Here is a 27,273-nt window from a genome sequence, read left to right on the forward strand (position 1 = left end):
TCCCCTTACCTCGAACCAAGCTCAATCAGTCAATAAGAATGCCCTTTCCCCGACTTCCGATTCGAAATGATCCAAATCTAGCCAAAAGCAATTTCATACCATAAATATAACTAAAAGAAACTAATCTAATTAATGAAATCAAGACTTTAGCAAGAAATTAGAAATTCGCCCCAAAAAGTCGACCCGGGCCCACGTCTCGGAATCGGGTAAAAGTCACAAAATATGAACACCCATTCAACCATGAGTTCACCCACACCAAAATTACTCAAATTCGATACCAAAACCTCACTCAAAACCCCAAAATTTGGTTGAAGAACTTTCCAAATTTTTCCCCAAATTTCTCAAGCCAAATCCTTAATTAATGATAAAATTAACGATGGATTAGTGGATATTATTCAAAAATGAGTGTAGAATTCTTACCCGAATGTTTTCTCTGAAAATCCCCCAAAACCTCGCCTTAATCCGAACTCTCTATCTCAAGTAATGAAGAAAATGGCAAACCCTCGATTTTGATATGTTTAAATCTACCCAGGTGCTCCTTCTTCGCGAACGCGAAGCCTCCTCGCGTTCGCGAAGCATAAAAATGCTTCAGACTAGAAACCTTCTTCGTGAACGTGAGGGCCCACTCGCAAACGTGGAAGTTCCTTTGCCCGACCCTTCGTGAATGCGTTCATATCTATGCGTTCGCGTAGGCTAAATGCCTGATGACCCAACGGACCTGCTGCTCTACGCGAATGCGAGGACCCAATAGCGAACGCGTAGACCTAAGACCTCAGTGCTTCGGGAATGCGGGACATACTCGCGAACGCAAAGGCAAAAATCCAGCAGCACTCCAAATCCTCTACGCGAACGAGGGAGAACCTTCGCGAACGCGTAGAAGGAAACTAGACACCAGAATCAATGATGCTTCAACCATCTTCCCAAGTCCAATATTGATTCATTAACCATCCGAGGCCCCCGGGATCTCAAACAAACCTACAAACATGTCCTAAAACATCATACGAACCTATTCGAACTTTCAAATCACATCAAACAACGCTAAAAACATGAATCACACCCCAATTTAAGCTTAATGAACTTTAAAATTTCAAACTTCTACAACCGATGCCGAAACCTATCAAATCACGTCCGATTGACCCCAAGTTTTGCACACAAGTCATAATTGATTTTATGGACCTACTCCAACTTTCGAAATTCAACCCCGATATCAAAAAGATCCACTCCCGGTCAAACTTCTCAAAAATCCAACTTTCGCCATTTCAAGCTTAATTCAACCGTGGACCTCTAAATCACTATCCGGACACACTCCTATGTCCAAAATCACCCAATGAAACTAACAGAGCCGACGAAACTCCAATCCGGATCCGTCTTCATACAAATCCAACTATGGTTAAACTCATTGAACTTAAGCTTCTACTTTAGGGACTAAGTGTCCCAATTCACTCCAAAACCAAAACAAATCCTTCCAGCAAGTCACATAAGCATAAAATGATACAGGGGAAGCAGTAAATAGGAGATCGGGGCTAATACTCGCAAAACGACTGACCGGGTCATTACAATCTATTTTCCCCACGAGTTAAAATTCCTCCAAGTTCACAAATATCAGTGTGAACTAATTCTAATAATTGAGTTTTTCTTTCAACTTGGAAATGAGGCCTTTAAGTTATTTTGGCTTTACAACAAAACTTCACATTTTTCAAAATTCTTTTTAATCCTTGAAATTAATCCTAAACTACTCATGATTCCCACATGACGATTGTTAATATGACACAAACGAGCATGCCAAAAATTAGTAGAAGAAAGCATATAAACAGAACTAGAAGAAGTTTTATTCATCTCAACATTCCACTTGAACATCCCATCATATACATACCTCTTGCTCACAAAAATACCCTTTTTCACTATTACATATTGATAACTCTCAATAATTTGTTTGAAGTCTGCCTTGTTAAGAAGAAAACAAGACATCAAATGATTCCTCATGAAGGAATATAAAGTACGTCTTTCAATGTTACTCTTCCTGAAGTAAACTTCAACTCGACCTCTCCCTTACCAAGCACCTAGGTTGTGTGAGAATCATCAGGCATGATGGTTTTGGGCTCCTCAAATGGAGTATATACATTAAATCAATCTCTATTATAGCAAACATGATAGTTTGCTCGAGAATCAGCCCACCATCCATCAACATTTTCTACCATGTTAATTTCTGTTATCACCACCACAAGTGGCTCTTCAGTAACATTTGCCTGTGGTGTAGGACCACATTTTCGAAATTTACAAAATCGAGCAATATGCCCACTCATGCCACAGACAAAGCTTGGTTTCGTAATTTGAACTTGTTGATTCTGTGCTTGGTTATTTCACCATTACTCTTCTTGGGAGGTCTACCATATATTTTTTAAAAGTCTTCTTCTTCGGCTTCAATAAAGTATTTTTGTGAGTTTTAGGAGTAATATTATTTGAATTAATTAAATTTATCTTTGTAGTTGTCGGGTTGTAGAGTGCTCTATCCCGATTGTATAAGTGCATCTTGGCATCTTGCGTCTTCTTCCATGCGAACCCGCATTATCAACGTCTCGAGTGAAGTTTCCTTTTGTTTGTGGTACATAGTTTTTTGAAATTCCTTCCATGAAGGTGGAAGTTTATCTATTATGCCACAAACAATAAGGTTGTCTCCAATTTTAACATCCTCGAACCTGAGCTCCCCAACGATCATTATGTCTTGAGCTTGGTCTACTACAGATTTGTTGTCCACCATTTGAAAACGAAAAAAATTTTGCTAGAAACATATTTTTTCTCACTTGCCTCCTTTGTATCATACTTACTCTCCAATGATTTACAAGTTTTCTTTGCAGTAAAGTAAGTTCTATCATAATAATCATAAAAATTACCAGATAGACAATTAAGAAGATAATACTGACACTTGTATGAATCATCGTTGTATTTTTCAATTTTTTCTTGAAGAGCAATTAGCTCATCATCATTCATGGAGGAGTTATCTACTTTGCTTGGATTGTTCTCAGTTAAAACATACAAAACATTGAGAAGACTCAAATAAAAAAGTACTTTACCCTTCCATCTCTTGAAATGAGTACCGTTGAAATGGAATGGCTTGTTGAGATCTCCCACCTTGATATCCGCGGATTTTTCAACTGTAGCCATAATGAATCTCCTTGAAATTATTGGTGAAAATACAATTACAGTTGAAAAATAAAATGAAGAAATAAAATATCTTCAGGCTGAGACGCGGATATCTCGCTCTCTTTAAGAAGATTCAAGCCCACTATAGAAAAGTCTTCACTGGTCCAGCCATAATCCTCTTGACTTGTCTCCCTACGATACAACAGCTAGATCACGTCGTATGAGTTGAACAAACTCTGGACAAATTGTTGAGTCCAAAGCTACACCAAGATGAACACCTTCCTTCAACAAAAGTAAAAAAAACTCTCTTCTTCTTTTTTCACAATATTAACCTCACTTTATTGAAACACTCTACAATTATTTTTCATCACACTATGGAAGAAAGACTCCAATTTATAGGTGTATGAATTCCTTATTTAATTAAATTGGAAGAAATTTGGGTAATAAGCTATGAAAATCATGGAGAACATGGGATAATGGTTAAATTATTATGTAATTAGTGGTAGAATATCGGAGAGAGTTACAAAAGAGTTATGGCCATTTTATCACGACCCAAAACCCGACCCGTTGTGATGGCGCCTATCGTGGAACTAGGTCAGCCTCAACTCAATAATTCAACACTGCAAAAATATTTTAAACAATAATACGGAAGCGACAATTCACTAAGGAACATTTTTGAAAACATAATAAAATTCAAATTACGATACAACTGCTCAAAACCGGGGTGTCACTGAGTGCATGATCGTCTAGAGGAGAACATAGTCTATTACAATGTTTAAAGGAACAAACTGAAATACATTTGGAGATAAAGAAGAGAGTCAAGGCCTGCGAACACCGTGCAGATACCTCGATAGTCTCCTAAAGCCTGAAGCCTCGATCAGCAACTGCCACTGGGACCAAAAGTGCATGAATCTGCACATAAGGTGCAGGGGGTAACGTGAGTACACCAACTCAGTAAGTAACGAGTCCAAAATGTGGACATAAAGGTAGTGATGAACTCAACAACAACAGAAATAATAGAAATGAATGAGCAGAAACGTAGGCATGCTTTCAATTTAATAGGCAACTGAAACAGTAAAATAGAGCAGATACAAACAAGGTAAAGAATAAAACTCTGCTACATCTACATGCCAATGCATATGCTGTATGTGATGCACCATGCTGATTATCTCACGTGCTCACACTCTGAAATGCTCGTCCACTCAGTACTGTATATGGCTCATACAGCCCAGGGGAGATCCATCTCGGATTATATACATCTCTAACAGCAGTCAATCAGTATTGAGGAAGGCCAATCCAGCCCTATGGAGAAAATCCATCTCCAGGTAATAATAATAACCTCACAACCACTCGGTACTATATATGGCTCACACGTCTCAGGGAAGATCCATCCCGGAATATATACATCACTGACCATCAGTCTCTAGTACCAAGGACATAGGCCAATCCAGCCTCATGGAGAAGATCCATCTCCAAATAATAATATCAACTGCGCTCACTGGGGTGTGTACAGACTCCGAAGGGGCTCCATCAGCCCAAGCACTGTCACAAATCAATACAACCGTTGCGGCGTGCAGCCCGATCCCATAACTGTCACTCATAATCAGGACCTCGGCCTCACTCGGTCATCACTCTCCAGTCTCACCCACGGGCTCACAATGTCATAAAACTAGCCTGGAACAATGATATGATGTGCCAATAAAAATGACTGAGCACAGAATATCAATGGAATCAATGAGATGACAACAAGAAACGACCACTAGGGGTCCCAAAATTATCGGCGTAAAGTCCTAACATGATATATAGCATGATTTACAGCTCATTTACTTTATCACATGATGGAAACACGGATATCAACAAGAAAGAGTCACTAAACGGTGCCATGGAATGAACCAGGTCACGATTCTCACGGTGCACGCCCGTCACTTGGCATGTGCGTCACCTCAATACAAATCACATCACACGTAGTTCGAGGTTTCGTACCCTCAGAACCAAGTTTGAAAGCGTTACCTACCTCAAACCAAGCAAAAATCCTACTCCACGATGCCTTTGCCTCTTAAATTGGCCTCCAAGCGTCGCGAATCTAGCCACAAGCAACACAATACGATCAATATAGGCTAAAGGAACAAATTCCACAAGAAAAATGCCAAATGATAACCAAAATCCGAAATCAGCTCAAACCCAGCCCCCGGGCCCACATCTTGGGATCCGACAAAAGTCAGAAAACTCGAAAGCCCATTCACTCACGAGTCTAACCATACTAAATTTATCAAAATCCGACCTTATTTGGTCACTCAAATCCCCAAAATCTACTCTCCGATTCTCAAGCACTAAATCCCCAAACTTCTAGCTCAAATCCCTAATTAGATAACGAATAAAGCCACGGATTCAAGAAATTTATACCAGTATGGGTAAGAATCATTTACTCCAACGTTGCTCCTTGAAATCCTTCGAAAAATTGCCTCTCTCCCGAGATCCTCACGTCCAAAATTGAAAATGGAGAATAAAACCTCGAGCTGGGGTTTCCCTGCCCAGCTAAATCGCACCTGCGGTCTTAGTTCCGTACCTGCGGAACCGCATCTGTGAGCAGGGCTTCGCTTCTGCGGAGATTCATTAAAAAGGCTGGCTCCGCTCTTGCGATCACCTGATTGCATCTGCGGCCATCGCAGATGCGGGGACCAAGCCGCTCCTGCGATCCAACTGCGCATCTGCGCCTAACCATCCGCTTCTGTGACCGCGCACCTGTGGTTCCCACTCCGCAGGTGCGAAAACACCAGCAACAGCAGCTTCAGCTGCATTTTTTCAACTCCAAACACTTCGATAACAACCCGAAATCATCCCGAGGCCCTCGGGACCACTACCAAACATGACAACAGATCCTATAACATCATACGAACTTAGTCGAACTTTCGAATCACTCAAAACAACATCGAAACGCCAAATTACACTCGGATTCAAGCCTGAGAACCTCTAAACTTCCTAATTCCACAAACGACGCCGAAACCTACCAAACCACGTCCAAATGACCTCAAATTCTGCACACAAGTCAGAAATGACACTACGAACACTTTCGGAAATCCAATTCGACCCTGGTATCAAAATTTCCATTGCCAGCCAAAATCGCCAAAATTCCAACTATCGTTAATTCATGCCTAATTCTACTACGGACCTCCAAATTATATTTCCGACGCGCTCCTAAGTCCAAAATCACTTTAACGGAGCTAAAGGAACCATCAAAATTCAAATTCGGGGTCGTTTACATATAAGTCAACATCCGGTCAACTTTCCCAACTTAAAGCTTCTCACAAGAGACTAGGTGTCTCAACTTACTCCAAAATCATTCTGGACCCGAACCAACTAACCTGGTAAGTCAAAATACAGCCGAAGAACACAAAAGAAGCAGGGAATGGGGGAACGGGGCTATAACTCTCGAAACGACCGGCCGGGTCGTTACTATTTTCTACATCATGGAGTTGTAAACGGTACAGTTGAATTTATACGTGGTTTGTAGACAAGTGAATTAATTTGATCGTGGAATAAAAAATGAATTAGATGAACATATAATACTTAGCCTTGAGATTGAGGTAAAATAGCAGAAATGGCGATTCCGGGAGCAAGGCTTCCGGGCACAATAGCACTGATATCAATAAACAAGAAGATAAAATTATATTAAGCTTTGAATAGAGTATACCGTATGTTTGCCCAAAAATTCGTGTCCTAAACAATGATAATATAGCTCACTATTTATAGTTGCACCTAAGGAACAAAGTCCTAGGATCCAGCCTCTCTTTAATGTCAATTATGAAGGCCATTGAAGAAAGTGTAACAACATGCAACGAATGTTATATTCCGTGTAACGGACTGCGTGCTTAATGCTACTCCCTCCGGTTCACAATAAGTGACCAATTTACTTTTTAATTTTGGTTCTAATAAGTGTCCAGTTATGTAATCAAGAAAGAATTCAATTTGTTTTTACAAAATAACCCCTATGTACATATCCCTAAAAAAATTTCTTACTCCTCACATTAAATATTTAATTAGGGGTAGTTTAGTCATAGTAGGTATTTTTGTATAGAATTTGGTATTTTGTTATGGGCGTGCTAAAAGCAAATTGGTCACTTATTGTGAACCGGAGGGAGTATAGAATAGTCCTCATTTAATGCTACTGGGTGGCCAACATTTATTTCATCTTTGTCAGTATTACTCTCTCTGGTAACATACGGGATCGTCGCCTTCGGATTCAACTGTCTTCTGTCTTTGGCCCCACACGTCACTTCCTTATTCGATCATTTAATGTAAACATATTTTACCCTATAAGGAGTAGTGGGAGTTATGGCCATTATCTACTCGTGGAGTAGTGGTAGTTATGGCATATTTTATTTTAATAATAAAATACTATTATACTAAGATAATATATTTACAAGAACACTTCGCTGTAATAGCTAGAAAAAGTTCGGAGAAGTGACACAATTATAGAAAGATTTAGCTGTATCATAAACAAGTTCAAGACTTTGATTTAGTGAGTTTGAATATTTCTCCACCTACTAATTCGTTGTAGCACTGGCATTACCATATTATATTTTTCAGTAGTTAAGAGTGACATAGTGTTAAGGGAGTTGATAAAAACCATGAGAGTTCATAGCTTAAATTTTAATAGAGAAATAAATATATTGTGTGACTTTTTCTTATCTGTTTAAGTCTTAATGCGAATAATAGTTTGGTATTTGTGTTTGATGTAATATAACAATAAATACTCGTAATTCAATATAATAATCAAAGTACATGCAAACTGATCCGAATGGCTTTATTTGATTATGAATGTGCCCGCACTCCTTGCATTATAATTGCCCAAGCATAGACAAGCAATTGATGGACGTAATAGGATGGAATGCCGTGTGTGGCATTGCAAATTTGTCAGTATTGAATCGACATTTTCCATTTTCTACATATGTTTTTTATATTTTATGTTTGATAGTGAGAGCCGAGGTCCAAGTCTTAACCATTACTAGAAAAATTGGTACATTTGTTCAAAAAGGAAGGAGGACCCACATTTTACACCCACCTTAACGACTTCCATTTGTTGAACACAAAAGCAGGATCTGAAGCTTGACTTAATTGCCTACTTTATTTTTCTTAATTAAGAAATTCCTAAGACGCAATTAGGAGCTAAAGCTGCTAGGATTATCCTTTACGTGTACTTAAAATTAATTTAGGATTAGAGAGAACTTTCTCCAAATCAATTTTCAACTTTTCACATGGCTACGTACCTGACTTTTTCATAGAATAAAAGAAAATTTTAGAGCTGTCAGAAATCTACCATTAAAAATCATTTTTCTTGTTAAATTTCAACGACTACTGTATTCATGAGATAAAATATTAAGAAATTACTATGCATTTTCTACAGATGTTCCATAGCGATGAAAATTTTCTAATGGCTGCTGGTAATTTATGTACTATGCATAACTCTAATACATTTCAAACAACTGAAAATTATACCGATCATTAATTAATTAATTAATTAAAGGGAGCAAAACAAGGAAAAATGGTCATACCAAAATGCTACTACCTCTCGTTCATATTATCTATAGTATTTGTCTAAACTATTGTCTTTTTAAATATGTTAATTAATTAATATTACACTAATTTAACATAAGAGTAGATTTGGAGAAAATAAATAAATAACTTCTTATTTTTCTAAAAGCATCTAATATTTAGAAATAAATTAAATTTGCATAAACGGCTAATTTCTTAGACCGAAGACAGTACTATACTCAATTTACTTACTAAACTGTACATTTAAATTAATTCAACACTTCCTATACAAACTAAAGCTGAAAATATAATTAATGCAGGGTAAATATTGCTGGTGGATCAATGGCCAATAAATCCTCGATACGTACATATACTTTAACATTTAACTATAACATTTATAAATAATGACTAATAGTAAATTATTCTGATGTTAGGTTTCCAACTTGCAGATAAGTCAGGTCAATGACCAAATAAGTGTTCGTTAGACATGTCATTATGCTGTCCCACATGTTTTTTTTTTTCATATTTCACACAGTAAAAAATGGTAAACACAGATATGTCACATTAAAAAAATCTACATTAAAAAGTAGTCTATCTTTAATAAGTAAAATCATTATATGTATTCTCATTACTTTATTTCTTCCCCCTTCCCCTTTCAATCAGTTCTCATCAATTTTCAAACTATTCTTCTCCTTATTATTTCTTCTCCTCCCTTTGTCACATGTGTAGTGAAAAATGAATTTATCTCTCTATGTTAGAACAAGAAGAATTCTATGTTTGTTCATATTTATTATTTCATCAAATATAGTTCTTGGATCAACCAATTGTACACATTCATGTGGCAAAAAATTTCTTCAATATCCTTTTGGTTTCTCTTCAGGTTGTCCAATTCAAGTGAATTGTACCTCAAATGGGGCAATGGTCATTAACAAATTCCCAGTTCAGACCATAACTTCTGAGACCATTTTAATTAATCTTTTAGCCAAATGTAGCCGTCCATTTTCTGCAATTCACAATCTTTTTAGCTCAAATTACGCACCCACTTCACGTAATGGAATACTTTTCCAAAATTGTAGCTTTTCACGGTCTAGTTGTTTGATACCTTCAACTATGATTCAAACTCATTTTGAGCTTCTTGATTGTGGGAAAGAAAATATGAGTTGTTATTCTGAGCCAAATAGTGAGAATAATTTTATTGACTTGAGGAATTTGTCAAGAACAGGTTGCCACTCTTTGTTTTCTGCAATATCCGTTGAGTCAAAGTTGAATAGCTCGGCAGTTTCTTTGGATGTTCAAGTTGTTCAATTGGGGTGGTGGCTTAAAGGAAATTGTCAATGTTCTTCTAATGCAAATTGTACTAAAATCTTGTCACCTATTGATGGGAAATTGGGATATAGGTGCCAGTGCTCAGAAGGTTTTATTGGAGATGGTTTCTTAGCTGGCTCCGGCTGCCGGAAAGGTATGTGCGATGTTTTACTTAATTATGTATTCAACACACTTTTAACATGCCGTCTTGACTCTTTTTCTTGGACATACAAATTTATTTCGATGATGAATAACGGTGAGATTTGAAGTTAGTACTTTTGTTATGATCCTACAATGAAACGCAATGATCATCTCATTTGAAAGTTAAATTATTAAGGAAGTATACTTTTAATTACTTAATTATATCTTCTCGCCATATTTCAATGTAAAACTACATGTTTTAGTTTTCAGAAAGTAATTTATAGAGAAAATTAAATACGACCTTTTGAAGAGTAGAAATTATAGGTTAGATATGCAAAAGTGTGATGTTACATATTCAAATTTCTCCAAGCTATACGAGCCGGAGATCTGTCGGAAATAGCTTTTTTATTTTCACTAGCTAGGGGTAAGGTATGCATATTCACTATCCTCCCAGTATCCTATTTGTGAGACTATACTGGCTATGTTATTGTTGTTATTAGGTTGGGTGAGTTGGGAGGTTTAACTAATAAATTGAAGTAGATGAATGATGAGGAAGTTTTGACCAACTTGGAGAGAGAAGAACATCATAATTGGATGAGAAAACATGGGACCAAGTAAAGAAATTAAAAGATGACATATTGGGGCGGCCAAAAAGAAAAAAGTACCATAGTTGACTGTATAACTCTTGTTCAAGTTGATATTTTTATTCTTTACTAAAGCTTAATTTCTCTAATCTGAGACGTGGATTGCATGTTAAGGCACTGTAAAGTCATAGTCTTAATAAAATTTTCTCATGTTCATACTAAGGTCGGAACAAGTTTCATAGAAATTGAAGATAGAATCAAGAAAAGAGCAAATAGTGACTGTTATCAGAACAACTTGGTGATTGTGCCTTTCACAAACTAGGTAAAAATGGCAACCGGAAAATTTTATTTTGTGTCTCATACAAATGACACTAATTTTGTAGACCCAGATTTTTGTGGATCCAGAAATGTAAGATTGGGGTCTACAAATTTGTAAAATAAAAAGGAGTCTCACACAACTAATTTTAGTTGTTCGAGGCTCACAATAAAACTTCTCACCTTAACGTATGTGTTTGCTTCATCAGCGGAGCAACTCGTGACTAGCTAGCTAGCTAGGTAGGACCTAGGAATGGTGATGGTTGTTGCCTTTCAATGTCGCTTATCATTGCCAATTAGAGGCAAATCCAAATACAGAGTTAATTATATATTTTATTATTTTGTATATTTATATATGTAAACCAAGTGCCAGAGCTACATATAACAAAAGGGGTTCAATTGATAAATTCCCTTCATTTGAAAACTATATCGTGTAAATAGGATAAAAACAAATATTCTTGAATGTAAATGAATTTTTGAATCCCGATAATATATAAGAATCTTTTTGTGATTAAGGTGATTCAAAAATTATGTTAGGTTTAGATTCGACTCCCGAGTGTAACACTTTTTTGTACTTTTTAGAATTTTTACTACTCCGAATATTTGATTCCTCACTAGTTGAACTTTCAAGGGGAACTTTGACGTAACTAGTACTGTTATATGACCGGGAGGTCACGCGTTTGAGCCATGGAAACAGACTCTTGCAAAAATACTGGGTAAGGCTGCGTATAATAAACCCTTATGGTTCGCTTCTTTTCCGAACCCCGCACATAGCAGGAGTTTAGTGCACCCGGCTGCACTTTTACTAGTTGAACTCACAAAATTCGCCGTTTAACTCCATGCAAAATGTTAAGCCATGGGCTTTACCTGTTGTGGATTGGTTGGTGTAGTGTCCATTCATGTTATTCCATCAAGATGTCCAGCCAAAATCTGTTTCATCATTCGGTCAAGGAAGGGTTTTTTTCCTTGGTTTTCTTCATTTTCTATATATCTCCATTTGGCTTTGAGTAAGCAAGGAAAATGGAGTCACTATCATATTGCGTGGGAGATAGTAGTTCAACAATATCAATGGACCCTCCCACGCATCAATTTCTTCCATTTCAAAAATGCTTAAGAAAAAAAAAATGGTGACTAATTTGGATAGGGAAAGATTTAATTTCCTTTTCTCAGTTAACGTGAAAAATAAGGGAAGCCTTGGCGTAATTGGTAAAGTTGTTGTCATGTGACCAAGAGGTCACAGGTTCGAGCTGCGGAAATAGCCTCTTGCAAAAATGAAGGGTAAGGTTGCGTACAATAGACCCTTGTGGTCCGGCCTATCTCCGGGTCCCGTGCATAGCGGAAGTTTAGTGCACCGGGCAGCCCTTTTTGTTAACGTGAAAAATAGATGTGTCAATAGCTAATTCCAGGTGTTTCTTGTGAATGCAGATGACACAACATGCAACCCTTCAAATTACCTTTCAGGCAAATGTGGAGGAACCACAAGAGTTGGTGTACTTGTTGGAGGTAATCCTCAGCTCGATTTAAGTTATATACACTAACGGTGTAGAATCTCAGAGCTTCTAGTACTAGTCGAAATGAAATCCTTTTCTTTTCCTTTTATTTCAATTTCATGATACAACTCACTTTAAGTTGAAAACCATTTTTCTCCAGGCATTGCAGCAGGTGCTTCATTAATGGTTAGTATAGGTCTAATATGCTGCTTTATTCGACGAAGATTGAATTTCCAAAACAGAAGCAGAAGAAGCCGCGAGTTATATGAAACAACAGGGATCACTATTCCGATTTATCCATATAAAGAAATGGAAAAAGCAACCGATTTCTTCTCTGAGAAACGAAGACTAGGAAATGGCGCTTATGGAACAGTTTATTCAGGAAAACTTCAAAGCGACAATTGGGTAGCAATCAAAAGAATTATGAATAGACATACTGATAGCATTGAACAAGTCATTAATGAGATCAAGCTCCTTTCTTCAGTAAACCATCCGAATCTCGTTCGACTATTGGGCTGCTGTATTGAAAAAGGTGAACAGATTCTTGTTTATGACTTCATGCCTAATGGAACTTTGTCACAACATTTACAAAAAGAAAAAGGAAATGGACTTCCGTGGCCTGTTCGCCTCACGATTGCTGCAGAAACTGCTCAAGCTATAGCTTATCTTCATAATGCAATGCACCCTCCAATATATCACAGAGATGTTAAGTCTAGTAACATACTCTTGGATTATAATTACAAGTCAAAAGTCGCGGATTTTGGACTTTCAAGACTTGGTATTATTGAATCATCACATATTTCTACCGCGCCACAAGGAACTCCTGGATATCTTGACCCTCAGTATCATCAGAATTTTCAATTGTCTGATAAGAGTGATGTTTACAGCTTTGGCGTAGTTCTAGCAGAGATCATAACAGGACTAAAAGCAGTGGATTTTGCTCGTCCACAAGACCAAATAAACTTGGCTGCACTTGCTATTGATAGAATAGGAAAGGGTAATTTAGATGAAGTTATCGATCCCTCAATCGAGCCACATATGGATGCTTGGACGCTTTCGTCTGTACATAAGGTAGCTGAATTGGCATTCAGATGTCTTGCATTTCATCGCGATATGAGGCCATCGATGATGGAAGTGGCGATTGAATTGGAACAACTTAGGTTAAGCAAATGGGCAATTTCAGAAGATAATATTACAGCTTCATCAGAGGGATCTTCTATTTCATCAGCTTCAGATGTGAGTGAGAAACCACTGAATCTTTCAATTAAGAAGCAAGAAATGGATATAAAAACTATGTTTTCAATGGAAAAAATAAAGGATTATTCTCCTGTTTCAGTACAAGATACATGGAAAAGTGAGCAAAGCTCTCCATCTTGTAGTAGTTTGCTCAATCATATAGTCAAGTAATGTTAATGTAAAGGCTTTTCTATTTTTTGTTATTTACTTATAGGAACATGTAGCTGTTGAAAGTGTAGTATACTAGCAAAAAATTATTAGTGAGAATACTGCATATGCCATATTTGGTGTGTATCTCTAAAGTTCTTTTTCTCTTCTTTTGGGTTCTTTTTTATGTATTTTCCTCTGTTGATATAGTATACATTGACTATGCCTTTGTTGCTGCCTGTAGCTAGATTCTGCCTTGACTGTCTATGGGCTTCGTCTCTGTTTCGAGGGAATGACACAACACAAATAGGATCATTTGATGCCAGTGTTTAAATTTCGACCCCAGTTAGAAAAGTCTTGCGAAAATAGTTTTCGCTCAAAATTTAGAAGCATGTTAGTTAGAAATTCTTGGGCAAGTCTTATGATAATTCGTTAGAATTTTGAACGTTGCCATAATTTTGCAAGGTGTGGAGATCGTCACAACATTCTGACGGTTACCATATTTTTGTGCAATTGGAATTATTGATGACTGTTGCCATATTTTTGTGCAATAGGCCACAATATTCTGACCAGAATTTTTCGTATTGTTGATAGGTTATGTGCCTTATTATGTTTTGATGATCTAACAAACTTAATGATAAGAACCAGATCGGGATTCTGTTACACATCCTCAAAGTGCTCAAGAACAACAAGTCTCAAGTCGGGCACAAGTTCCAATAATTAGAGTCAAAGAGATGACAGAGGGAACAGATGGACATTAGTTCCCTTGCTGACTGTACCAGTCAACATCCCACAGCCGTAAAGTTGCTGCAACTGTTCCTCTGCACACACGCAATAGGGCAAACAGTGCAGCAGTCACTTTATGGGGAATACCTTGTACCAGGTAGTTGCTTGCATCATCCAGGTGACATCACTTGTATATTATCAACATGATGCAAGGGAAAACAAGTCACTTGAACATTTAGGAAAATCATCAAGCTTCTCTCTCAAGTGTGCTGCCATCTTGCAAGTGACTTCATGCCTTCAAGAACGAAAAACAACAGAACAAGGACCAGTTTCCAGCATTAAGGTACCATATGTCCTTAGTTGTGTTGTACCTTTGTTTGAGCAATTTACTTGTAATTCCTACTTAGCTTAGCTAGAAGTATTGTGTAGGAAATCAATTGTAAAACCATAAACCTTGTGTTTGTGTCTTGGCTAGAGTTAGTCAAGTTGTGAGCTTTGTAATAGAGTTATTACAAAGAGGCTTATAATAGAGTTATTACAAGTGAGTGAGGTATTAAGAGTTTAATTCATAGGTTACAATAGTTAGTAATCTGAAGTTTCCTCAGTAGTGAAGTTGAAACCCTACAAGTATAGGTCGTGGTTTTTAATCCAGTGAGCTGGGAGTTTTCCACGTAAAACTCTGCTGTGTCATTTACTTATCTTTGGTTGTGTGTGTTATGTGGTAACTAATAGAGAACCGGGTTCTCTATACAAATTGGTGGATCCTTAGTTTCTATCAATTGGTAACAGAGCAGGTTCTTTCTATCAGGCTAACACCTAGAAAAGATCCTCATGGCTGCTCCACCAAACTTTGAAGAAGGTCAATCTACCTACAAACCACCAAGATATAATGGACAATACTACGGATGGTGGAAGACAAGGATGTATGATTTTATCATGGCTGAAGATTCAGAGCTCTGGGATGTTATCTACGATGGACCCTTCGTCCCTATGAAGACCATTGGCGAACCAGCAGCGATAGTTCCCAAGACAAGGAAGGAGTACAACGATGTTGACCGCAAAGCTATAGAGAAGAACTTCCAAGAAAAAAAGATCATCATCTGTGGTATTGGACCAGACGAATATAACAGGATCTCTGCCTGCCAATCTGCCAAAGAGATCTGGGAAGTTCTCCAAACGGCACACGAAGGAACAACTCAAGTCAAGCAGTCGAAGATCGACATGCTCACCACTGAGTATGAACTCTTCAAGGATGAAGGATGATGAGTCCATTCAGAACATGCACACTCGATTCACCTCCATCATCAATGAGCTTCACTCTCTGGGAGAAATCATTCCAAGGAACAAACCTGTTAGGAAAATACCGAGTGTACTACCTGGTTCCACGGTAAGCAAGGTAAATGCTATCACAGAGGCAAAGGATCTGCAAAAGTTGACCATTGATGAACTCATTAGAAATCTCAAGACATATGAAATGAAGAAAAAGAAGGACCATGAAAGAAGAGAACCCAAGAAGGAAAAGAACCTGGTCGTCAAGGCTAAAAATAATGACCCAAGTGGCGAGGATGCTGACATGGCTTATCTAACAAAAAATTCCAGAAAATGGTGCGCAGAAATGGAGACATTCCAAAAAGGGGTAGCTCTAGCAGACCAAAAGGTTGTGGCTTGTGTCATAAATGTGGAAAGTCAGGACATTTTATCAAAGACTATCCTTTGCACAAGCAAGATAAGTATAAGCACAACAACGGACAAAGCAGCCAAGAGGAACCTGGTTCCTAATAGAAGATTCAAAAGAGAAGATATTGTCGACAATGTTGTGAAACAAGCTCTTGCTGCATGGGGAGATTCCTCCAGTGAATCTAAAAGAGATGATGAACAAGGTGATACCTCAATGATGGCCGTTGAAAGCGAAGCAGCTGAGTACGACTCAATCTTTGCCCTGATGGCAAAATATGATGATGATGAAGACGATGATGACGATGAGGTAAACTTTCTGGACGTTCAAAGAAATTTGAAGTCCTATTTTCAAAAGAAGTTTATATCCTTGGAAAATATTCTAATTGATACATATCACAATCTCATTAATGATAAAAACATGCTAACTGTGGAACTAGGAGAAGTAGAACATGAGAGAGATGATCTAGTAGTCTTAATGGTCGATTTAAAAGAAACCATTGAGGTATTAAAAAGGAAAAAGGATGCTTTAACTGAAAAAATTGCAAACGTAGAGCATGAGAGAGAGATCTGTTGGTAGTAGTTGTGGACCTAAAAAAAACAATTGAGGAACTAAAAAGGGAAAGCAGGTATGGGAACACTCAAAAAGGAAAGTAAGTTGCAAGTGTGGCACACCTTAGGCTTGAAAATGAGCTAAAATTAGTGAAATCTAGTCTGTGTTCTGAACTTGAGAGAAACAGACAACTTCAGAAAGATCTAGGCAGAGTTAAGAATGACCTAGAAAAATCTCTTAAGTGGACCTGGTCCTCTGATGCAATCACCGCTATGTATAAGAATAATGGGGGGAACGGGTAGGGAATCGGGTTCCAAAAGAAAAAAACTCCTTACAATCCTCATAGCAAGTGCGTTACTGTCCCTGATAACTGGATTTGCACTCACTGTGGTAACACTGGGCATTTTAAAGAAACTTGTAGAGCTAGATTTCAGTCCCAAAAGAAAAATAAAGTTTTTGCCGAAAATTAACTATTGCTAAAGAACCTGGTCCCTCAAATAAAAAAAGTGTGATGCCTGCTTGGACAAGAAAAAGTTTGATTCACCCTTTTCCTCATTACAAGGGACCCAAACTTGTTTGGGTTCCTAAGTCTATTCCTTGATTTCCTCATGCAGGGAGCAGTGAAAGGAAGCAGCCAAAGATGGTATATGGATAGTGGCTGCTCTAAGCATATGACTGGAAGCACTGATGATTTACTTTCACTTAAAGCCTTGCAAAGAGGGAGTGTGTCCTTCGGCAATGGCAAAAAGAGATACATTCTGGAGTAGGAAGTGTTGGAAGACACTTACTCATTCAATTGAAAATGTGTACTATGTGAATGGTTTGAAATACAGCCTACTGAGTGTCTCTCAAATTTACGACAAAGGAAACAAAGTGGAATTCTTGTCAAAGACTTGCACGATTACAAATCATGTAACTGGTGAAGTGGTTCTATTGGAAAAAAGATTCAAGAATATCTATGTTGCTGATTTTGAGTCTTTGAACAATGCGGATCTTACATGCTTGAGTGCTATTGATGACAATGCTGAAATGTGGCACAGAAGATTGATACATGCAAGTTTTACGTTGCTGAACAAATTGGTCAAGAAGGACCTGTTCTTGGGCTGCCTAAGTCAAGTTTCAAAGATCATAAGGTATGTGATGCATGTGTAAAAGGAAAGCAAGTCAGGTGCTCCTTCAAGCCCAAAAAGGAAGTAAGCACCTCAAGGCCACTTGATCTCCTCCATATGGGTTTATGTGGACCTATGAGGGTGCCAAGTAAAGGGGAAAAGAAGTACATTTTCGTCATAGTGGATGACTACTCCAGATTTACCTGGACTTTGTTCCTCAGAACCAAGGATGAAACTTTTCCAGTGTTTGCTGCTTTTGTGAAGAAGATCCAAGTGAAGATGAGCCATAATGTTGTGAGTATAACATCTGATCATGGCACAGAGTTCGGCAATGCAAAATTCGACGAATTCTGTGCTGAAAAATGGTATAAGTCATAATTTTTCAGCTCCAAGAACACCCCAACAAAATGGTGTTGTGGAGAGGAAAAATAGTACTCTTGAATACATGGCAAGGACAATGCTGATTGACAGTGGTGTTGGAAAAAGCTTCTGGGCAGAGGCAGTCAACATTGCGTGCTACTTGGTGAACAGGTGCATGATTAGGTCCCTCTTGAACAAAACCCCGTATGAAATACTGAACGGGAGCAAACCCAAGCTAACACACTTGAGGACGTTTGGCTGCAAATGTTTTGTCCTCAATAATGGTAAGGAAGCACTGGGAAACTTTGATGCCAAAAATGATGAAGGAATCTTTCTTGGCTATTCATCACTAAGCAAAGCTTACAAGGTCTACAACAAAAGAATTTACATGTGATCTTTGATGAATCACACCACCTATGTGGGAAAGATCCACATGATAAGGTTGATTAAGACAGAGAGCAGTTGAAGGTTCATGGTAAAGTCATTGATATGGCAAATGGAAAGGCTAACATGATGAGTCAGGTTAAGGAATCAAATGAAGATGGTGTAGCTGAATCTCCAACTGATACAGAGGAACCTGGTCCCTCAATCACAACAACTGAAGCAGAAAATAGAGTTGTTGATGTCGTACATAGGACTCCTGATGCTGAGTTGAGAAGTGGCACTCATGTCAACGATGGATCTCATTCAGAGGAACCTGGATTATCTCGCAATGAGATTCAAGTGTCTAACTGGAAACACAAAAGTTCACACCCTCTTCAAAATGTAATCACTCCTCTTGACTCAGGGATCCAAACCATATCAAAGTCAAGAAACTCACTTGCCTTCTCAGCCTTCCTCTCTTAAATTGAGCCCAAAAATATCAAGGAAGCATTGAAAGATGCCGACTGGATTACTACTATGCAAGATGAACTCCATCAATTTGAGAGGAACAACGTATGGTACCTGGTTCCTCGACCCTCTGACAGAACTATTATAGGAACTAGGTGGGCGTATGATGAAACTTTTGCTCCAGTTGCTCGAATGGAAGCCATCAGAATCCTTATTGCATTTACATCTCATATGGAATTCACATTGTTCCAAATGGATGTCAAAAGTGCATTTCTGAATGGATATCTAAAGGAAGAAGTCTTTGTCAAACAACCACCGGGTTTTGAATTCCATGAGCATCCTGAACATGTATTCAAACTTGGCAAGGCATTATATGGACTGAAGCAGGCCTGGTGCATGGTATGAATGGTTGTTCCAATTTCTCCTTGAAAATGGCTTTACAAGAGAAAAGATCAACAACACCCTATTTTTGAAGAAACGGGGGAGGAACCTGCTCATTGTGCAAGTCTATGTTGACGACATCATCTTTGGTGCAACAAATGATTCCCTGTGTGAAGAGTTTGCAAAGCTCATGGGAAGCGAGTTTGAAATAAGCATGATGGAGGAAAAGAATTTTTTCTTGGGGCTGCAAGTTAAGCAAACTCCTAAGGGCACGATGATAAGTCAGCAGAAGTACATTAAAAAGCTTCTAAAGAGATTTGAGATGGAAAGTTCAAAGATCATTGATACCCTTATTGCCACTGCCACTCGTCTGTACATGGATGAACTTGGTTCTCCTGTGAACGAAATCATGTATAGAGGTATCATTGGTCACTCTTATATCTCACAGCTAGTAGAACTGATATCGTATTCAGTATGGGATTATGTGCTAGATTTCAACCTAGTCCAAAGGAATCATATCTAAAGGCTGCCAAGAGAATTCTAAGGTATCTCAAAGGAATGCAGGACCTGGTTCTCCACTATCCTTTAGGAGACAATTTCGACTTAATTAGGTATGTTGATGCTGATTATGTTGGGGTGGATAGAAAAAGCGCATCTGGCATGGCACATTTTTTGGGATCGTGTCTGATTTCATGAGGTACAAGGAAACAAAACTTTGTGGCTCTTTCAACTGAAGAAGCTGAGAATGTGGAAGCTGCCTCTTGTTGTGCTCAACTGATGTGGATCAAGTAGCAACTGGGGGACTTTGGTATATTTTCTGATTGTGTGCCATTATTGTGTGATAAAACCAGTGCTCTCAACATGGCAAAGAACCTAGTTCAGCATAAGAGAACAAAGCACATTGATGTGCGACATCATTTTCTCAGAGATAATGTTGAAAAAGGTCTTATCTACATGAAGTTCTGCAAAACAGAAGACCAAGTAGCACATATCTTCACTAAAACACTGAGCAGAGAGCACTTTGAAAATAATTGATTGGCATTGGGGTTGATAAAATCAAACCGAGCACCAACTCCCTCAAAGATTGGCTGTGAAAGAATGAACAGGTAAAACAGCTAAAAAGTATTTTTTGGCAAGTTCTAACTCATTTCTATATCGTTACAGGTAGATACGCATGGCAATTACGGAGCAAACAAGCAGCTAATGTAATTGCATCTTGGTAAAAGGATAAGGCTCACACTTACAAAACTAAGTCAGGGAACCTGGTTCCCTTGACTCGGGTTATTATTCACTTTGTACTCTCATGCACATCTTTTTAACGGCTGTAAAAGTGCCGCATCATTATAATTTCAGTTTCTCTTTTTTTCTAGCTTTTTAGAACCCAAACATCATACCCGTTACTAAATGACCCGTCTACCCAGCAATCTATACCCGTTTGTAACCGCCCCTCAATTTCTCTAAATAAACCTAAGCGCTGTCTCTTTCCTCACTATCCACATCAAAGCCAAAAATTACCCTTTTTCTCTCAAAAGCAAACACTCTTTTTCTTGTATTCTCACTGTGAATCTTCACTATGTCTAAAAATCCAGAAATCTCAAACGTTTCCAGTGTAGTCCCTGCTGTGTCTTCGTCTTACGAAGCATTGGAGCGAGAGTCTGAGTCCCCTCTGTCACCCAGTCAAAACCCCATACCAGACCCCAACCACCTACTACTTCCTCTCCGATCCAATTGAGTTCTGGTTCTCACCGGATTCGTAAGACTCAAAACCCCAAAAGGTTTGTTGTTGCGACCTCGCCTTCTGCCTCGCCAAAAAAAATGGCAGAAGGAGAAACAATAGATGGAAACGCAGGTCAGGAAGTTTCTATTCAGAAAGTTGGGGAGAATGCTGAAGCCTAACAGGATGTGGTTCGTAGTAGTAAAGGTTCAGCAACGACCATTCTAAGCTTCGATTTGAATATTGTCAACCCTACAGGTAATGTTCCTCTTGCATTCTCTGAGTCTATTTTGGGGATAAATGAACAAGAAGCCATTGAGAACATGTTGTTAATTGCTGTAGAGGGAGGTTTTGTTGGTGGTTATGAGGGTGTTAATGAGACCATTGGGTCTCAGGGGTAAGGTGAAGGTCATCAGAAAGAGGGTAGGGAACTGGTGCCCCTTGAAAATCTAGCACCTGACAGTACTACTGGGAAACAAATGAGGGACCTGATCCCTCAACCCAAGAGGAGCCCTCTGCTACTACTTGGGATGAAACTCCCTGCTCTTCGAAAGAGCCCTAGGTCAATACTGATCCTGCTCCCTCTCCTCACTTTGATGTTGAGCCGTTAAATATCGTCTTTCCTGAGATGAGATCTCTTTCTGAGGAAGAAAATGAGAACAATGAGGAGGATTATGACAATGTGTCTGTTGCAAGATTTATTGCCGCTAGGAGTAGAAGGGCAACTCCCAAAGAGCCCACTATTAAATGACCTACTACTAGACTGCAAAAGAAGGAAGCCCGTGAGTCAATTCTGAAGAAAAATAAAGAAGAGAAGATGAAGAAGAGGTTGGTGAAGGGTGGAAAGCTGGTGAATAAAGAAGAAGTGTCTCCAGCACTTGTTGTTGATGTTGATGAAGGGGTGAATGCGGAACTTGGTTCCTTAATTCGTAAGTCCTCTGAGAAACCTGCAATTCCAAGATCTAGGAGAGAGTCATCTGTGAAAATGGTGGATGTGAAAAATGTTGAAGTAGAAGAGTCTGGTGAGAAGGTGTCTGAGACTTCTGGTGAGAAATTGCCTGAGAAGTCTGCAAATAAAGAGAAAAGTGTGAGAAAGTCTGTTAAAAGGAAGGTTGGTGACAACGAGGAACCTGGTTCCTCCAAGAAGGCCAAGGTGGGTGTCGCCAAGGATGAAGGAAAAGAAAACCTGAGAAAACAGAGGGTGCTGTGGGGCAGAACATTTGCTCCTGATATTCTTGACATGACAGGGATGCGCCAACTGGTTGATATTTGTGAGTTTCAATAGTGGACACACTTGTTCACCAATGAGACCCCTAAAGTGTATGAGAAGAGGTGCGTAGTTTCTACGCGAACATGTTCACAGTGCAAGAGGATAACATTTGTTTGAAGGTCAACGGTGTAGACTTTGTGATGGACGAGGCTGTGTTGGGAAACATTTTGGGAGTGCCTACTGGAGAAATATCATCCATTGAGGGGATTTGTTCTCCAAATTTCATAAGTGCCATTCTGAAAGATGATGTAGTGCAGCAAGGGGAACGGGTACATAAGAAGGCCCTCCTTCTAGTGTATCAACTGTTGTTCGAGATGGTGAATAAGGTTTTGCTTCCACGGGCAGAAAGGTATTCCATTACGTCAAGAGCAGACTTGTTCCTAATGGAAGCACTGGATGCCTACACCACTATCAATCTGCATGGTCTCATAATAGAGCATATGAAGAAAGTTGCAGATTTTAAGGATGGTAATCATGGGTTGCCTTAAGGTTTCTTACTCACTAAGGTGTTTAACTTCTTTAAGGTCACTTTGGGAAAAGCAACAGTGGGAACTCTCAAGCAGACCTTCTCCAAAACTACCTTAGAAGAGTGTGAGTGCATTGATAAGAAGGGAGGGGTTGGCAGCAATTCCACTATCTCTCAATTGATTGAGGCTCAAAATGCTGCCAATGAAGAGATAAGGAAGTTGAAGCCACGAAATGTTATTCTTGAGGGACAGCTTAGTCAGGCCCAGGAGGCACCTGGTTCCAGCAGTGCACAAGGCACAGAGGTTGCCCGTCTGACCAAGAAAAATGTTGATCTCAGGAAACAGGTCGAGGACCTGAAGGAGAGGCTGCTTAACAAGCAAGTGTCGGAAAATGATCGAATGGATATCCTCCTTAGAACCCTTGCCTCTTCATCTCTGCCTCCCCCTTCCAGTGCTCCTTAAAATAGTTCCCTTCCAGTGTCTAGTTAAAAGCTATATGTCCTATATCTTGGTCCCTCTATTTTATATTTTCAGTGGCCGGTACTTTTTAAGTTGTTTTATTTTGTGAATGGTTGTGTAACAAATGGTACTGCCAATTCTGTTCTCTTTTATTTAAAATTAATGAGTATCCCGTTCTTTTACTATGCATGATATACTTTTATGCTCTATTTTTAGCCATGTTTGTATGCACACATATGGCATGAGTTGACCATGTTGGACTTCGTTTTGCTTATTACTTGTGAATAATCTTTTTATGATGCCAAAAGGGGGAAAATTAATTGAGGAGAACAGGTTCAGAGGGAATACTACAGGAAATATTATATGGTACTCTAGTTCTCAAGGGGAACTTCAATTACAAGTTTTTCATCATCAAAAAGGGGGAAATTGGTAGGTTATGTGCCTTATTATATTTTGATGATCTAACAAACTTAATGATAAGAACCAAATCGGGAACCTGTTTCACATCCTCAAAGTGCTCAAGAACAACAAGTCACAAGTCGGGCACAAGTTCCAACAATTAGAGTCAAAGAGACGACAGGGGGAACAAATGGACATTAGTTCCTTTGCTGACTCTACAAGTCAACTCCCCTACAACTGTAAAGTTGCTGCAACTATTCCTCTGCACACACGCAACAGGGCAAACAATGCAGCAGTCACTTTATGGAGAATACCTTGTACCGGGTAATTGCTTGCATCATCCAAGTGACATCACTTGTATATTATCAACATGATGCAAGGGAAAATAAGTCACTTGAACACTTAGGAAAATCATCAAGCTTCTCTCTCAAGTGTGCCGTCATCTTGCAAGTAACTTCAAGCCTTCAAGAACGAAGAACATCAGAACAAGGACTAGTTTCCAGCATTAAGTTACCATGTCCTTAGTTGTGTTGTACCGTTGTTAGAGCGATTTACTTGTAATTTCTACATAGCTTAGCTAGAAGCATTGTGTAGGAAATCAATTGTCAAACCATAAACCTTGTGTTTGTGTCTTGACTAGAGTTAGTCGAGTTGTGAGCTTTGTAATAGAGTTATTACAAAGAGGCTTGTAATAGAGTTGTTACAAGTGAGTGAAGGATTAAGAGTTTAATTCCTAGGTTACAATAGTTTGTAATCTGAAGTTTGCTCATAGTGAAGTTGAAATCCTACAAGTATAGGTTGTGGTTTTTAATCCCGTGAGCTGGGAGTTTTCCACGTTAGACTCTGCTGTGTCATTTACTTATCTTTAGTTGTGTATGTTCTGTGGGGAATGATAGAGGTTCTCTATACAGTTTGGTGAATCTTTAGTTTCTATCAATTGTGGTTATAAATTCTAGTGATTGTCAAGATTCCTGGTGCTTCGAAATTCTTACTATCGTGCTTTAAATTCTGACATGTGGTCAAAATATAAATAATGGTTTAGCAATGTTCCATCCAGCGTTATTTCCAGTTGTTTATAATTTTTTTTTTTTTTTTTTTTGTTTATTAAATCTTTTTTGGTTTATACTAAAGTTGAAGAGTACCTATACTTTGGGCTTCGCAAAATGAATCTTTAAAAAGTGACAAGAAGGTCAAATTTGCAACAAATTAGAGGCTGGCCATTAATATGAAATTTTTTAACATTGAATGTTTGCCTATATTACTGATCAGCTATGCCTTCTCTTTTTCATACAGGATACATGCATATATGGTAGTAACGCACTCTTTTTCATTTTGGGAACATATCTTATATTTATTCTCGAATATTGTTACGTGTCTTAATTGTTGCAGAATTCAATACCTTGCAAGTCTTTTCATCCTTGGTAACCTATGTTTTTAATTTTGGAATTTTTATATTCTTATACACTATATGAAACTATATTACCCTACCTATTCAAGTTTTACTATAATTACATTTTATATACTCAATTACCATTTATGTACATTTTAAGGAAATTAATGATAATAATTAGTGTCCTAAAATTACTCTAACATATCTTCCACTCCCCCATGTTTCTCTCTCTACATCTCACCCCCTCCCCTACGTATCTTGCACAAGAGAGCAGCAATTCCACCATTGACTACCATTAAAAAGCTTTGAAGCTTTGAATTCGAATATGGGTTTTCAAAAAATATTGTTTATTTGAATTGGATATTGTTGCAAAGAATTGAGAATTCTCTCTACGTCTCTCTCTATCTCTCAATCCCAAATTTCAGTAATGTAAAGCAAAGGAGCAGAGAGCAGCAATTTCACCATTGACAGCCATTAAAAAGCTTTGAAGCTTTGAATTCGAATTTGGATTTTCAAAAATCATTATTTGTTTGGATTGGGTGTCTTTGCAAATAATTGGGAATATGGTTTGGAGTTTATATCTCAATTTTGAAGGGTTTTGGTGAAGATTAGACTTGGTTTTGGCTGAATTTCAGATTTAAAGAAGAAGAAGAAGAAGAAGAAGAAGAAGAAGAAGAAGAAGAAGAAGAAGAAGAAGAAGAAGAAGAAGAAGAAGAAGAAGAAGAAGACGACATGACATACATTATACTGCAGAAATTGTAGTAAAATTGTAGAAAAATTGTATTCTGTTGTTTATATATTTTTCTTTTATTCATTTAACTATTGTATGAAAGTTGAACAACATTGTATAAAAATTATATTTAAGTTGTATGATATTGTAGTTGTATATAACTGAGTAGAAATAATGTATGAAAATTGTAGATAAGTTGTATAATATATAATTAGTTGCATGAAATTTGTTTTTACTATGTATAAATCAGATACAAAATATACAAAAGACATATTGTATAAAATTTGTATTTAAGTTGTATGTTATTGTAGTTGTATTTAACTGGGTAGAAATAATGTGTGAAAGTTGTAGATAAATTGTATAATATACAAAAGACATATTCTATAAAAATTATACTTAAGTTGTATGATATTGTAGTTGTATATAACTGAGTAGAAATAATGTATGAAAATTGTAGATAAGTTGTATAATATATAATTAGTTGTATGAAATTTATTTTTACTATGTATAAATCAGATACAAAATATACAAAAGACATATTGTATAAAATTTATATTTAAGTTGTATGTTATTGTAGTTGTATTTAACTGGGTAGAAATAATGTGTAAAAGTTGTAGATAAATTGTATAATATACAAAAGACATATTGTATAAAAATTATATTTAAGTGGTATTATATTGTAGTTGTATATAACTGGGTAGAAATAATGTATGAAAGTTGTAAATAAATTGTATAATATATAAGTAGTTGTATGAAATTTATTTTTACTATATATAAATCAGATACAAAAGATATATCTTATAAAATTGTATTTGTGTAATAAGGAATAGTGTCAAGATCTGAAGCCATTTTCATCTATTATTTTATAAAATTGAAACTTCTTTTGTAAACATTTAAAAGGGTGTATTGGTACTGATTTTTGACTTGTTTATTTATAGAGAAAATATGAAGATGTGAACAGACTAATTTTAAGTGTGAAATTGAGGCGCTGCATATTTGGTGATTGGTATTATATTATAATTCGATATTTTATCCCTATTAGTGATGTTGCCATTGAGAAGAAAACTGAACAGCTCAATATAGGATCTAGATAAAACAAATATATACCAAATGCAAATTATTTTGGTAAATATTTCTTTAAGTAGAAAAGAAACTATATTGACCATTTACATAGAATGAATACTTCCAGTAGGGGAACGAACAGCTCAACACCACATGATAATTGATAGTAGTATTATGCAGGACAATGTGTATGCAAATGAGAAAACAGAGTATTTTCGAAAAATAAAGATCGGAAATAGTGAGAGAAAATGGGCTTA

General features: G+C 37.6%; 1 protein-coding gene across 1 annotated transcript; it reads left to right on the top strand.

Annotated features, from left to right (window-relative positions):
* Positions 1 to 9,290: 9,290 nt before the first annotated feature.
* On the top strand, positions 9,291 to 14,130 carry LOC109238934 (wall-associated receptor kinase-like 14). Its single transcript, XM_019405432.1, has 3 exons — positions 9,291 to 10,132; positions 12,444 to 12,521; positions 12,669 to 14,130. The coding sequence occupies exons 1-3, from the start codon at positions 9,409 to 9,411 to the stop codon at positions 13,913 to 13,915; spliced, it is 2,049 nt and encodes a 682-aa protein (XP_019260977.1). The 5' UTR covers positions 9,291 to 9,408; the 3' UTR covers positions 13,916 to 14,130.
* The last annotated feature ends 13,143 nt before the right edge of the window (positions 14,131 to 27,273 follow it).

This window comes from Nicotiana attenuata, unplaced genomic scaffold (assembly GCF_001879085.1).
Source record: "Nicotiana attenuata strain UT unplaced genomic scaffold, NIATTr2, whole genome shotgun sequence".
Classification (NCBI taxonomy): Eukaryota; Viridiplantae; Streptophyta; class Magnoliopsida; order Solanales; family Solanaceae; genus Nicotiana; species Nicotiana attenuata.